This window comes from Heterodontus francisci, chromosome 6 (assembly GCF_036365525.1).
Source record: "Heterodontus francisci isolate sHetFra1 chromosome 6, sHetFra1.hap1, whole genome shotgun sequence".
Classification (NCBI taxonomy): domain Eukaryota; kingdom Metazoa; phylum Chordata; class Chondrichthyes; order Heterodontiformes; family Heterodontidae; genus Heterodontus; species Heterodontus francisci.
Window position 1 is genome coordinate 17010967 of NC_090376.1, and position 14406 is coordinate 17025372.

General features: G+C 44.3%; 1 protein-coding gene across 2 annotated transcripts in view; it reads right to left on the reverse strand.

The window, feature by feature from the left end:
* Positions 1-1952: 1952 nt before the first annotated feature.
* LOC137371151 (acetylserotonin O-methyltransferase-like) overlaps positions 1953-14406 on the reverse strand; it is a 69660-nt gene continuing 57206 nt past the window's right edge. The window contains exons 5-8 of one of the 2 annotated variants that reach the window (XM_068033184.1): positions 8370-8488; positions 6112-6252; positions 2560-2682; positions 1953-2205 (exon numbers count right to left, since the gene is read on the reverse strand). In XM_068033184.1, the coding sequence (XP_067889285.1) occupies positions 1994-2205; positions 2560-2682; positions 6112-6252; positions 8370-8488 (595 nt within the window). In that variant the 3' untranslated portion in view covers positions 1953-1993. Of the gene's footprint in view, positions 2206-2559; positions 2683-6111; positions 6253-8369; positions 8556-14406 lie in introns of those variants that run through there. The other variant, XM_068033185.1, reaches the window with a different exon arrangement.

Here is a 14406-nt window from a genome sequence, read left to right on the forward strand (position 1 = left end):
CCATATGCCTTCTTAACAGCCCTATTAACCTGGGTAGCAACTTTCAGGGATTTATGTACCTGGACACCAAGATCTCTCTGCTCATCTACACTACCAAGAATCTTCCCATTAGCCCAGTACTCTGCATTGCTGTTACTCCTTCCAAAGTGAATCACCTCACACTTCTCCGCATTAAACTCCATTTGCCATCTCTCAGCCCAGCTCTGCAGCCTATCTATGTCCCTCTGTACCCTACAACACCCTTCGACACTATCCACAACTCCACCGACCTTCGTGTCATCCGCAAATTTACTAACCCACCCTTCTACACCCTCATCCAGGTCATTTATAAAAATGACAAACAGCAGTGGCCCCAAAACAGAACCTTGCGGTACACCACTAGTAACTAAACTCCAGGATGAACATTTGCCATCAACCACCACCCTCTTTCAGCTAGCCAATTTCTGATCCAAAGCTCTAAATCACCTTCAACCCCATACTTCCGTATTTTCTGCAATAGCCTACCGTGGGGAACCTTATCAAACGCCTTACTGAAATCCATATACACCACATCCACGGCTTTTCCGTATTATTTTCCATATTATATAAGCCCCACCATCTGCTAAGAATGAGGAAAATTAATTTTGCCACATGAACATTGATTTTAAACTGTTGATGGTGAAGAAAGAACTTGCTTTAAAAAACAATTGGAGACTTTGGCTAGAGGGAGACATTAGCATATCAACAGACAGTACGTCAAAGGACAAAGGGGCTATTCCCTGCTCCGATTTAATCCACAATAGACTTTTGATTACCACGTTGAAGGTGGAAAGGCTAGCAGTCAAAGTTAACTGCTAAGATGGCCGAATACACAAACAGACATGGTCAGACTGGTTTGGGTCACAAGACTAACTGACTGTTGGAATTTTTTGAATTTGAACTTCCAACAAGGAATTTGAAATCAGAAAAGCTGTTTGCTCCTGGACTGAGCACACCTCTCTCCTGTCTGTTCTCATCTCGCTCTCATCAGCTTTGGAAACCACTGAAGACATATGAACCCCAAGAGAGAATATTCTCCTACAGTGAACAAGGTTTAAGAAGAATACTGAGCCCCAACAAGAGCCCCTACAATCAAGGACCCTACAGCGAGCTTGAAGCACAGTAAAAATCCCACTTCAGAGACTGCCTCAAACCTCTCCATTTTATTTTTCTTCTGCTCTTTTCTGTCCCTATTTGCATGTGTGTATCATGTGTGCATGCTAGTGTGGGCATGTTCTATATCCATAGGCGTTAACCGTATTAGAGTTAAAGTTTAAGGTTTAATAAAAGGTTTAAAAAACTGGCGTGCTGATTTCTTTGCCTCATAATTGGAAAGCTGTGAACAAGGATTCACCAAAGGCAAAGCTCAAAACACATTGTGTTTAAAATTAAACCATGTTACAATAAGATCAAGTGAGGATAGTAAAAGACCCCTAGACACCTTTTTCACCTGGTTGTAACACTTGGGTATTGAAATCATTATATTTTCCACTCTAACCTTTTTCTAATATTGATGCAAGAAAGGTTAGGGGAAGGAAATTCCAGACGAACATAATCTTATTCAAAGTACTTCTTCATTCTTTATGAAGAAAATATAACCTCGGAATTACTATTGTAGGTATTAGTGGACAGAAGTTTAATGCCTTCACATGGAATTCCTGTGTCCATTATTTGAGCCCATTTACTTTAAATGGTTTGAAACCTCCACTGAAATCACAGACGGGAATATTGTGCAAATGCATGTCCGCTAATATTGCCAACTGTAATTTCTGTCATGTCAACAAATATATTTATGAACATATATGCCATGAAATTATGGTTGATTATACTAGCTGGTCAACATTAAACAAAATATGTCTTTTCAGCCCAAAAAAGGAGAATATATTGGAGGGAATGCTTCTGCTAGATTTATTTTCCCCTTCAGAGTAACTCTACATTTTTTGCTTCAACAATCATACCCAATAGACATGGCATTTCACTTCCTTCCTAGGATGGCATCGTACAGTTTCCCTGTTCTTTGGACTTGCACATCCTTAAATCCGGTTGATTCCAGAAGGCTGACATACTCTGAGGCCATTCGTTCTTTCCCCTCCGTCTGCACCAGCATATTCAGAGAGTACAACTGAGAGGTGAGAGGGCCTCTTCGGTCCTCGTTCAACACCGTTTCAATCAGCAGCACTCCACTGCCTAATTAAAAGTGACAAATGTCACAAAATATGTTAATGGATCACAGGATTTTTCACAATTAATGTTCAATGAAATTAGCAAGTAGCTCTCGCACATTTCAACTCCCCAGCCGGAATTTTCCAATTGGAACATAGTAACATTACATACAGGAGCAATGACCCAGTGTATGTGGATCCTGACCTAGTTTTCAGCAATTCCAGCAGACTCCTTACTCCCAAAAAGTATGGCAGGAGTACGCTGAAACAGTTTGGGATTGTCAGCCTTAAATGAAACATCAAAGATGTGCAAGGCCACATTTTCTTCAGAATATGAAGAATATCTGTTAATTCTACACATTGTTCTGGGTACACATACCCGGTTTACAAGCTTTGTTAACTCTGGTAAGCAGCTCCAGGCACCTATCCTCAGACCAGTCATGAATTATTCTAGCCAGAATGTAGAGGTCAGCCTCAGGTATGGGGTCTTTGAAGAAGTCTCCTGTATTTGAAGAGAATGTGGTGTTAGGACAGCAATGCGGTAGGTACCATTTTTTAAAAAAAAGCTTCTACAGTGGCTTTTTTCTTGAAGGCATTGACTCTTATCTGTATCTGGATCCATTGATTTTTTAAAAATTCATTTACAGGATGTGGGCATTACTGGTAAGGCCAGCATTTATTATCCATCTCTATTTGCCCTCGAGAAGGTGGTGGTGAGCCACTTTCTTGAATACACCTGAATGGCCTGCTAGGCCATTTCAGAGGGCAGTTAAGAGTGTGGGTCTGTAGTCACATATAGGACAGCCTGCATAAGGACAGCAGAATTCTTTCCTTAGAGGACATAAGTGAGCCAGATAGATTTTTACAAGTCACCAATTTTATAGTTAGTATTACTGACAACAGCTTTTTAATCCGGATTTTTTTAAATAACTAAATTGTTATGGTGGGATTTCAACTCTTGTCTTTGGATTATTAGTCCAGGCCTCTGGATTACTAGCCCAGTAACATAACCATTATGCCACTGCACCCCTGGGGACAGTTACGATAAGGATAGACTCTGAAGAACATGTTGGCTATGTGACCTCTTGGACTGGTTTCTATCACCTGAGGGGGTTGAAGAGGAATTTTCCAGCATATTTTTGTCCCTTATTGACCCTGTTTTCTTGTCTCTCCCAGGAGATTGTATGGGGTTCGATGATCGGAAGTATCTGGTCATGATGGCCCAGGCATCCTGAATGTGTGGCAGGCACGATGGATGGACCAGCCAGTCTTTCCCTGTGTGTAATATTCATAAGTCTTGCATCTTCTTTAATAGACATTCTTCGGGGGTGAATTCCTGCTGTCCTTTCTGCAGTTAATCAGGAGAACCAACACCACCCTCCCACAAATGAAATTCCAGCATTTCTGCCTAAGCATAGACTGTAAGCACGAGCGGGTATCACAGCTGACTTCAACTCCACACTAGCATACATTTACTTTCCAGCAAAGATTCATCACATAGAGTGGTAACGCTGACTAATTTTGCTTTTCTTTAACAAGGGACACCGAGATCAACTGTAGCTCCCTCTCCTTCCACTTTGGGACTCCCTGTGGATGTGAAAAATGCCATATAACAACAGGTTCTTTCTTCTTCTTCCTTTCACAGATATATTTAATATCAACAGCAAAAAGCATTTGCATTTATATAGCGGCTTAACAGTAGTAAAACTACCCAAGGTGCTTCATGTGAGCGGAAAATTTGACATACAAAAAGCAGTCAGAGAAAATCTTCTCCTTTAATAACTTCCACTGACAATGCAATAGATTGAATCCTGGCAAAGCTTTTTGCATAAAAGGGGAAACCATCCTTTTAGGGCACCTGGCGATGGGCAATAAATTCCAGCATTCCCAGCAAAGCCACATCCCGAGAAAGGTGCAAAAAAAAAAATAGGCTTAAGCTTGCAAACCGGAATAAAGGAAATAAACCCTTTAAGTATTTGAAATATCCCAGATGACATTTCACTGAGAGTCTGGGAAATTCAGGTCGCTACCTACTGGCAATCAGGTAGGTGGGAACAGGGTACTGAAGGTGGGATGGGACAGTCACGCAGTTCAGAGTGGGGGAGGGGGGTCCAGGACAGGAAAGGCCTAAATTAGCTACAGGTGGGCGACCTGGTCATCTGCTGAGAAGAGCAGGTTAAAATTGAAGAGGTTGGGAACCAGGCAGGACATAGGTGGTACTTGTAGATGCCACATTAAGGCCCTAGAACATCATCAACGCTGTCTTAGAAGGATCCTGTGAATCAAGTGGGAGGACAAAAGAACAAACATAAGTGCCCTCTGAGACACAGACATGGCATGTGTAGTGGCCATGATAATCTCATCTGCTAAGGTGGATGGGACATGTCATCAGAATGCCCGACACAAGTAGCCCAAACAGGTGCTCTGCTTAGAGCTACGCCAGGGACCCCGGTCACACAGGGACCAAAGGAAACATTTCAAACACAATCTCAAAGCTTCCATGAAGGTCTGCTCTATTAACATCGACACATCGGAAGCAGATGCACAATCACGACCAAAATGGCGACCCATCATCAAAAAATGGCGTCATGACCTTCCAATCAACAAGAGCAGCCACTGAGAGAGAAAGGTGAGAGAGATAGAAAGAGAGGGCAACTGCTATACTGGCCAACAACCGATGTCCTCATTGTTGAAGAGCCTGCAAGGCTAAGACTGGGCTCATAAGCCATCTGCGAACCCACAGCCAACACTTCCACCAGTCATCCGCAATGAAGAATCATCCTCAACACGAAGGATTGTTGGTGATGATGAGTTGACTGGTCGGTTTTAATTGCTTATCCGCCAAGTATCCACCCAGTATTGTCCAAAATAAAGCAATGTTAACATTGTAGAAAACATTTTGGTAGTATACGGAGTTCGAAATAACATACTAGGAAGTCAGAAAATACAGAAAAATATTTCAAGGTAATAAGCTTCCACTGATGGATGTAAATTGATGACCTTGCAGGCCACTAGAAACCCATTTATTAGTGGAAAGACCCAGTAGCAACAAAAGTTTACATTTATTTGGCAGATATCACTTAAAAAAAATGGTCTCGGGCAGATTTCATGACTAAAGGTGGGGGCAGGGGGTGGGTCAATGTTATATGTGACTACATTATGTCTGGATGAGGTGGGTTTGATGGACTGGATAATCTTTTATTTTATCATATGTAGTTTGCAAGGGGATACATGGATATAGGACAGGAATGCAATGTGGGAGACCAAATGCACAAATGGGATAGATCTTTAGTAGCCTTTGGAAGGTTTGGAGGGTTGAGTTTTTGTGTTCTAATGCAAACCAGAAGGCTCAATGGTGTGCTGCTGGATACAGGATTTGCTTCTCTCGGAGGGGGGGTGGGGGAGGACTTACATTGTCAATGGAAATTCCGAAAAGGAATTTCAACCCCTTGCACCCAATTTCTCAATTACCCAACTCCACTACTTTATGCGATAGATTCCAGATTTAGTGGCTCACCTTTTACTGAAAGTGAATAGTCTAAGTAAAGACTGCTAATACTCATAGAACTGAATGATGCAGAGCTTGGTAGAACTTAATGTAGTTATCACACAAGCCATTTGAGACCGTCTTAATCAACTTGTCCCTAATAACCAAAATAGTATATGAGTAATTTGACACATGACATGTGCTAAGTGTATCATTGCTTGGGAGGAACTGGTGATTTTGGAGCTATGGTTCCCAAAACTCTCCATCAATTTTTTTTTCTCATCTCATGTCTGGGTCTGTTGTAGACTAATTGATTGAGATTGATGGCTATAGTTAGACAACAACTCCAATATCATTGTACCATGCGCCTACTAGGATGGTAAAAGGCAAAACAGATTTACAGTGGTCTTTTCTGCCATCCAGCAATTCCTATGGTCCTATTACCTTCATGAAATGTAATCCGTTTTTCATCTGGTGGCACAAAGTGTTTTCTTGCCATTTCCAGGACTTTAGGAAGGTCGTAGATAGTTACCCTTGACTCCGGATATGCGGAGATACATTGCTTTGCAATTGCACCAGTACATCCTTTAAAACAGACAGAAGAATAACACCATCTGAAGCTTTCCCTTTTAGAGTTTAAATTGGTAATATTTCATAGATTTATTTGAATCAAGTCATTAGGCAACTGGCAGTAATGAAGCAATTACACGAATAAAGTTATGACAAGCTCAGGAAGAATAGCTTTATCAGTATAATAGTAAGCAGATATAAAAAAAACTACAACTGTCCATTTTGGCCAATCCCGCCCCTCCAAGCTCACTGTCCATTTTGGCCAATCCCGCCCCTCCATGCTCACTGTCCATTTTGGCCAATCCCGTCCCTCCATGCTCACTGTCCATTTTGGCCAATCCCGCCCCTCCAAGCTCACTGTCCATTTTGGCCAATCCCGTCCCTCCATGTTCACTGTCCATTTTGGCCAATCCCGCCCCTCCATGCTCACTGTCCATTTTGGTCAATCCCGCCCCTCCATGCTCACTGTCCATTTTGGCCAATCCCGCCCCACCATGCTCACTGTCCATTTTGGCCAATCCCGCCCCTCCATGCTCACTGTCCATTTTGGCCAATCCCGCCCGTCCATGCTCACTGTCCATTTTGGCTTTAAAAAATGTTCCATTTGTAGTTGGCTATTAAATGGCTCTGATGGCAAAGACCTGAGTGATTGACTGACGTGATCCAGTCAACCTTTGGCATATCTTGCAATGCCACAACCTGGAAGAGAATTGCTGAGGCAGGGACTCCTCAGTGGGCATTGTGGTCAAAAAGTAACAAAAATAAGTTGCATTTATAAAGCGCCTTTAACATAGTAAATGCCCCTAGGCATTTCACAGGAGCATTATGAAACAAAATTTGATACCAAGCTACATAAAGAGATATTAGGACAGGCTTGGTCAAAGACGTAGGTTTTAAGGAGCGACTTAAAGGAGAGAGAGGTAGAGAGATTTAGGAAAGGAATTTCAGAGCGAAGGGCCTTGGCAGTTGAAGGCATGACCGCCAATGGGGTGTGAGAAGGAGCGAAAGAAATTGGGGATGTGCAAGTGGCCAGAATTGGAGGTGCAGAGATTTTGGTGGGTTGAAGGACATGAGATAGATAGGCAGGGCGAGGACATGGAGAAACTTGAACACAAATGTGACAATTTTAAAACTGAGGTTTCATCAGACTGGGAGTCAATGTAGGTCAGTGAGCACTCACATCACTAAACTAACACAAAAATATTCAGGGAGAAGATGATACAAGGGAACCAAACCCCTCTTAATTGCTGGCCATAGATTGGCACCAGCAGAAGGCTGGGAATGAAAGGAAGGTGTCATTGACAGTGCCATCAAGCAGCACTTGCTTAGCAATTACCTGCTCAGGGACGCTCAGTTTGGGCTCTGCTCAGCTCCTGACCTTACAGCCTTGGTCCAAACATGGACAAAAGAGCTGAACTCAAGAAGTGAGGTGAGACTGACTGCCCATGACATCAAGGCAGCAGTTGACCAAGTATGGCATCAAGGAGCCTTAGCAAAACAAGAGTTAATGGGAATCAGGGGGAAACTCTCCGCTCGTTGGAGTTGTACCTAGCGCAAAGGAAGATGGTTGTGGTTGGTGAAGGTCAATCATCTCAGCTCCAGGACATCACTGCAGGGGTTTCTCAGGGTAGTGTCCTAGGCCCAACCATCTTCAGATGTTTTATCAATGACCTTCCTTCAATCATAAGGCCAGAAGTGGGGATGTTCACTGAAGATTGCACAATGTTCAGCACCATTCGTGACTCCTCAGCTACTGAAGCAGTCCGTGCAGAAATGCAGCAAGACCTAGACAATATCCAGGCTTGGGCTGATAAGTGGCAAGTAACATCCGCGTCACACAAGTGCCAGGCAATGACCATCTCCAGCAAGAGAGAATCTAACCATGGACTGCAGCAGTTCAAGAAGGCAGCTCACCACCACCTTCACATGGGCAATTAGGGATGGGTAATAAATGCTGGCCTGGCCAGCGATGCCCACATCCCATGAAAACAAAAACATGATTGATGGGGCATGATGATGCTAACAAAGAGAAAGAAACTAATTATTTATAAAAATAATATTTAATTACATTTTTTTCAAAAGTTCCTTAAAGACAAGCATTTTGGGAAAAGCATGTGTGGCCAGTTACTTACCGCCAAGATCAAAAATGTTGGTAAAAGTTGAAAGGTCAAAGACCGTCACCACATCCTTTCCACAAATATTCCAGACTGAATTCATCAGCTGCATGAACTTCAACATTTCCTCCTCGGACCTATGGTATCACAGCATTAAGATGTTGATATACATTGGAAATTTTAGTGTGATTATGTGTAACTCATTCATATGCTATTCTTTTTTTCTGTTACTTTAACGGAGATGATAACCCAACACCTCAGTTAAAATAACAGGCAAGGAAATTGCCTAAATGGGGTAAGATAATATGCCCACTGCATAGTAGCAGTGTGAAACGGCTAGCTTCACCTGTTGCTCAAATTTTTGAGATACCTTACCCTTCCAGGGTAATTTGAGGCAGACTGGGCACTTTTCAAGTCCAAAAGTGGCAGCCCTAGGCCCATTTCTGACTATGCGTGATACACAGTGAGCAATGATCCGATCGGAGAAGACATTATCGTGCAGAATAGCTTTGCTGTGCCCTATTTCAGCATCAAGCGTGCATGGTGAGCAAATAGCTAGAATCGTATTTACGAGATTGCCGATAAGGCCAATCTTACTCCGCTTGGAGCTGTAATCGGCTCGACCTTTGAGAAAAAAAGTAAAGTGTACTGTACCTCCCAATGACTGGCGGATTGTATTAAACAGCATGTCCCTTCAGCTGCTCACAATAGGCAGAGTACTGACCGTACTAAACCAGCCCATACTTGCAAAACTCAGAACACAATATCGAACGTTAGCTGTGATTCCGCGATTGGACAGCACCTCCTGAGTGTGTTAAGAATTACACTAACAACTATTTTAAGATTATCAGTACAGCTCGCAATGTGGCTCACTTACACTTGCAAGAAACCACATATATTCATACACAGGGACCTGTCCTCTGCAGGCAAAAGTAACATGTCCAGGCTTTGTGCCTTTTTTGAATTGAAAAAAAGCATGGGGGACAATAGTTCCCTGGCACATTCGCCACAGCAATGCCTCGACCAATCAGAGCCGACTTGCCAACCAATCAATACCCTTTGCTCATGCAGTATGAATTGTTGCTCCCCTTTAAAATTTGGCATTCTTGTGTCTGTCCTGATGAGTGCAAGATGAAAAACTTTGACAGCATGTCTCTTTTTTCAGCAATCCTCAAGTTCTGTACTATCAAGTGACTACTAGGCGAGTGTATTATGTGATACCGAAAAAAGGCAGGTAAATAGAGTTGAGATGCAGATCAGCCATGATCCAATTGAATGGTGGAACATGCTTCAGACGTTGACTGCATTATACCTGTTCCTAACCATCTGGGCCACTGTAACCTTTCAAGACTTACTAGTCTCTGAGAGGTGATGGCAGTACTAGCCCAGGAAATCCCAGAAGATCTGTGAAGAAATTACGGGCTGTGATAGCATAATGGTTATGTTATTGGGCTAGTAATCCAGAGGCCTGGATTGATTAGCTATGAGGAGAGGTTGGAAAAACTCGAATTGTTTTCACTGGAACGACGGAGGTGGAGGGGCGACATGATAGAGGTTTACAAAGTTATGAGCGGCATGGACAGAGTGGATAGTCAGAAGCTTTTCCCAGGGTGGAAAAGTCAGTTACTAGGGGACACAGGTTTAAGGTGCGAGGGGCAAAGTTTAGAGGGGATGTGCGAGGCAAGTTCTTTACACAAAGGGTGGTGAGTGCCTGGAACTTGCTGCCAGGGGAGGTGGTGGAAGCAGATACGATAGTGACGTTTAAGAGACATCTTGACAAATATATGAATAGGAAGGGACTAGAGGGATAAGGGCCCCGGAAGTGCAGAAGGTGTTAGTTTCGGCAGGCATCAAGATCGGCGCAGGCTTACAGGGCCGAATGGCCTGTTCCTGTGCTGTACTGTTCTTTGTTCTTTGATTACCTGGGAATGTAGCAGTTTTTTAAAATTTGCTCAAGGGATGTGGATGTCCCTAATTGCCCTTGAGAAACTGAGTGGCTTGCTCGGCCATTTCAGAGAGCATTTAAGAGTCAACCACATTGCTGTGGGTCTGGGCCAGACCAGGTAAGGACAACAGATTTCCTTTCCTAAAGGACATCAGTGAACCAGATGGGTTTTTACAACAATCGACAGTGGTTTCATGGTCACCATTAGACCAGCTATTAAATTCCAGATTTTTTTATTAATTGAGCTCAAATTTCACCATCTGTCATGGTGGGATTTGAACCCTTGTCCCCCAAGACTTTAGCCTGGGCCTCTGGATTACTAGTCCAGTGACATTACCGCTACACCACCACCTCCCCTATAAGGAATTTAAATTCAGTTAACTAAATAAATCTGGAATAAAAAGCTAGTAACAGTAATGGTTACAATGAAACTACCGAAATGTCATAAAAATCCAACAGGTCTTTTAAAAACAGTTCTTTTACAGGCGGCGTTGAAAAGCAATTTAGCAGGCCTTCTCAAAATGCAGGAACAAGATGAAATCACACAATGAAATTCACCAATTCTTTAAGAGAATTGTGAGAAAACGAGATGAGGTTGTAGTCTTCTGCACTTCCTTGGAATTCTCTCCTTTTTCTGTCCTTCTTTGGCACTTCAGCAGCACTTGACTTTTCTCCTTCCATACTTGATGCATGCAGACTCTAACAGCCGAACAACTTGGCAGTTTTCCACCCAGACATTCTGTGCCTCCTGCTGGGCTTGTCCAATCAAAGGAGAGTTGTCAATTTTTCTGCTCCTGTTGTCATGGTTTTTGCCTTAAGCTCAGCCCGAACCAGGTTGCAAACCATTATACTATTGCGAATCAGCCCTCACTGTCCCCTTGATTAGACATTTATTAAGCTTACTAAAAATCCCTTTTTTAAAATTTTTTTTTAACAGAAGAGTCACTTTCATAATACTTGTCAAGGGCAATGATGGATGAACAATAACTAATGGCCTTGCCAGTGATGCTCACATCTCGTGAATGAACAAATTTACATTTTGTCAATTAAAAGATTTTCCACTGAGAATTTTTAGCAGGTGAGCCTAGTGTACAGATGGTGTTATGAAATTATTAGTAATTTTAACATCAATATAGAATGTCTGCACTCATTCCAACTGCCAGTCCACTCCGTGGGGGAATTTGATCCTGGTGGCGGGGATCTTGATGCGCAGAGAAACTGTACTGGGATCCGCGTGTCACCTCTTCTACAGAAGACGCGTCGAATTTCGTGCCAATCAGACACTTAAGTGGACAGCGACGGGCCTTCCATGTGATCAAGGACCCATCTCCAGAAGTCTCGCCCATGCAAAGCTGTCGGCCAATCAGAGGCCAGCAGTTGCAACACCACTGAGGAGGCAATGGCTGCTGCTGCAGGTTCACCCACCGAAGGCCCTGGAATGTCATTGGAACCAAGTCTCAGGTAGGTCAGAGCGGGAGTGGTCTTGCGGGGTGGGGGTCGTGGAGGAAGGGTTGGGGGGTCGACAGCAAGGGCAGGAGGTTGGCCCTCAGTGGGCCCTCCCTTCCCGATGCCGGATCCCTCATTCAGGCACTTTTAATGAGGGAACGCCCCCCCTTCCTCCCAGAACAGGGAAGCAGCCCACACAGTTTTCTATGCTGTGCTTCCCATGCGTCGACAGGGCTGCCCTTCGCACAGCCAATTGCGGCTGCGGCAGTAAGAGACCCTTAATTGGCAATTAACTGCCCAGTCAAGGGTCACAATAGGTGGCAAAACGGGAAGGCCATTCACAGGTCTTCCCACCCCAGACTAAGTTTTGGCGGAGGCAGACCCCCTGCCACCATCCCACGCAATTTTATGCTCTCCCCGCCTCCAAGTATAAAATTTCACCCCCTCCTCGCATCCCACCGCCCCCCCACCCCACCGAGTGTTAGAACTGTCAGAAACTTACATGAATGTTTCATGAGATCAATACTGTAGTCTATCTTAAAATAATTGGTAAAATAAAAGCAAAATACTCCGGATGCTGGAAATCTGAAATAAAAACAAGAAATGCTGGAACCACTCAGCAGGTCTGGCAGCATCTGTGGAAAGAGAAGCAGAGTTAACGTTTCGGGTCAGTGACCCTTCTTCGGAACTGACAAATATTAGAAAAATCACAGGTTATAAGCAAGTGAGGTGGGGGTGGGGCAAGAAATAACAAAGGAGAAGGTGTAGATTGGACAAGGCCACTTAGCTGACCAAAAGGTCATGGAGCAAAGGCAAACATATATGTTAATGGTGTGTTGAAAGACAAAGCATCAGTACAGATAAGGTGTTAACAGACTGAATATTGAACAGCAGCAAGTGCAAACATGAAAAAAAACAGTGCGTAAGCAAACTGAACAAACTAAGATGAAATGAAATGAATGCAAAAAAAAAGATTGTAAAAAATGTAAAAAAAGAAAAAAAGAAAAAATAACTAAAAATGAAAGTAAAATGGGGGGCTGTCATGTTCTGAAATTATTGAACTCAATGTTCAGTCCGGCAGGCTGGAGTGTGCCTAATCGGGAGATGAGATGATCCTCAAGCTTGCGTTGATGTTCACTGGAACACTGCAGCAATCCCAGGACAGAGATGTGAGCATGAGAGCAGAGAGGAGTGTTGAAATGGCAAGCAACCGGAAGCTCAGGGTCCTGTTTGCAGACTGAGCGGAGGTGTTCCGCAAAGCGGTCACCCAGTCTGCGCTTGGTCTCCCCAATGTAGAGGAGACCACATTGTGAGCAGCGAATACAGTATACTACATTGAAAGAAGTACAAGTAAATCGCTACTTCGCCTGAAAGGAGTGTTTGGGGCCTGGGATAGTGAGGAGAGAGGAGGTAAATGGGCAGGTATTACACCTCCTGCGATTGCAGGGGAAGGTGCCATGGGACGGGGACGAGGTGGTGAGCGTAATGGAGGAGTGGACCAGGGTGTCGCGGAGGGAACGATCCCTTCGGAATGCTGACAGGGGAAGGGAGGGGAAGATGCGTTTGGTAGTGGCATCACGCTGGAGGTGGCGGAAATGGCGGAGGATGATCCTTTGGATATGGAGGCTGACGGGGTGGAAAGTGAGGACAAGGGGAACCCTGTCATGGTTCTGGGAGGGAGGGGAAGGGTTGAGGGCAGAGGTGCGGGAAATGGGCCGGACACAGTTGAGGGCCCTGTCAACAACCGTTATGGAAGGTAGCATCATCAGAGCAGGTGCGTCGGAGACAGAGAAACTGGGAGAATGGAATGGAGTCCTTACAGGTGGTAGGGTGTGAAGAAGTGTAGTCGAGGTAGCTGTGGGAGTCGGTGGGCATATAATGGATATTAGTAGACAGCCTATCCCTAGAGACGGAGACAGAGAAGTCGAGGAAGGGAAGGGAAGTGTCAGAGATGGATCATGTAAAGGTGAGAGAAGGGTGGAAATTGGAAGCAAAGTTGATAAAGTTTTCCAGTTCAGGGCAGGAGCAGGAAACGGCACCGATACAGTCATCAATGTACCGGAAAAAGAGTTGGGGGAGGGGGCCTGAGTAGAACTGGAACAAAGAATGCTCGACATATCCCACAAAAAGACAGGCATAACTAGGACCCATGCGGGTACCCATAGCGACACCTTTTACTTGAAGGAAGTGCGTGGAGTTGAAGGAGAAGTTGTTCAATGTGAGAACAAGTTCAGCCAGGCGGAAGAGGGTGGTGGTGGATGGGGACTGGTTGGGCCTCTGTTCCAGGAAGAAGCGGAGAGCCCTCAAACCATCCTGGTGGGGGATGGAGGTGTAGAGCGATTGGACGTCCATAGTGAAGAGGAGGCAGTTAGGACCAGGAAACTGGAAATTGTCAAAATGACGTAGGGCGTCTGAAGAGTCACGGATGGAGGTGGGACCAGACTGGATCAGCGGAGAAAAGATCGAGTCAAGATAGGAAGAAATAAGTTCAGTGGGGCAGGAGCAGGCTGACACAGTGGGTCTGCTGGGACAGTCCCATTTGTGGATTTTGGGAAGGAGGTAGAAGCGGGCTGTCCGCGGTTGCGGGACTGTGAGGTTGGAAGCTGTGGAGGGAAGATCTTCAGAGGAGATGAGGTCTCCTTGGTAGTTAATTCATGGAAATTT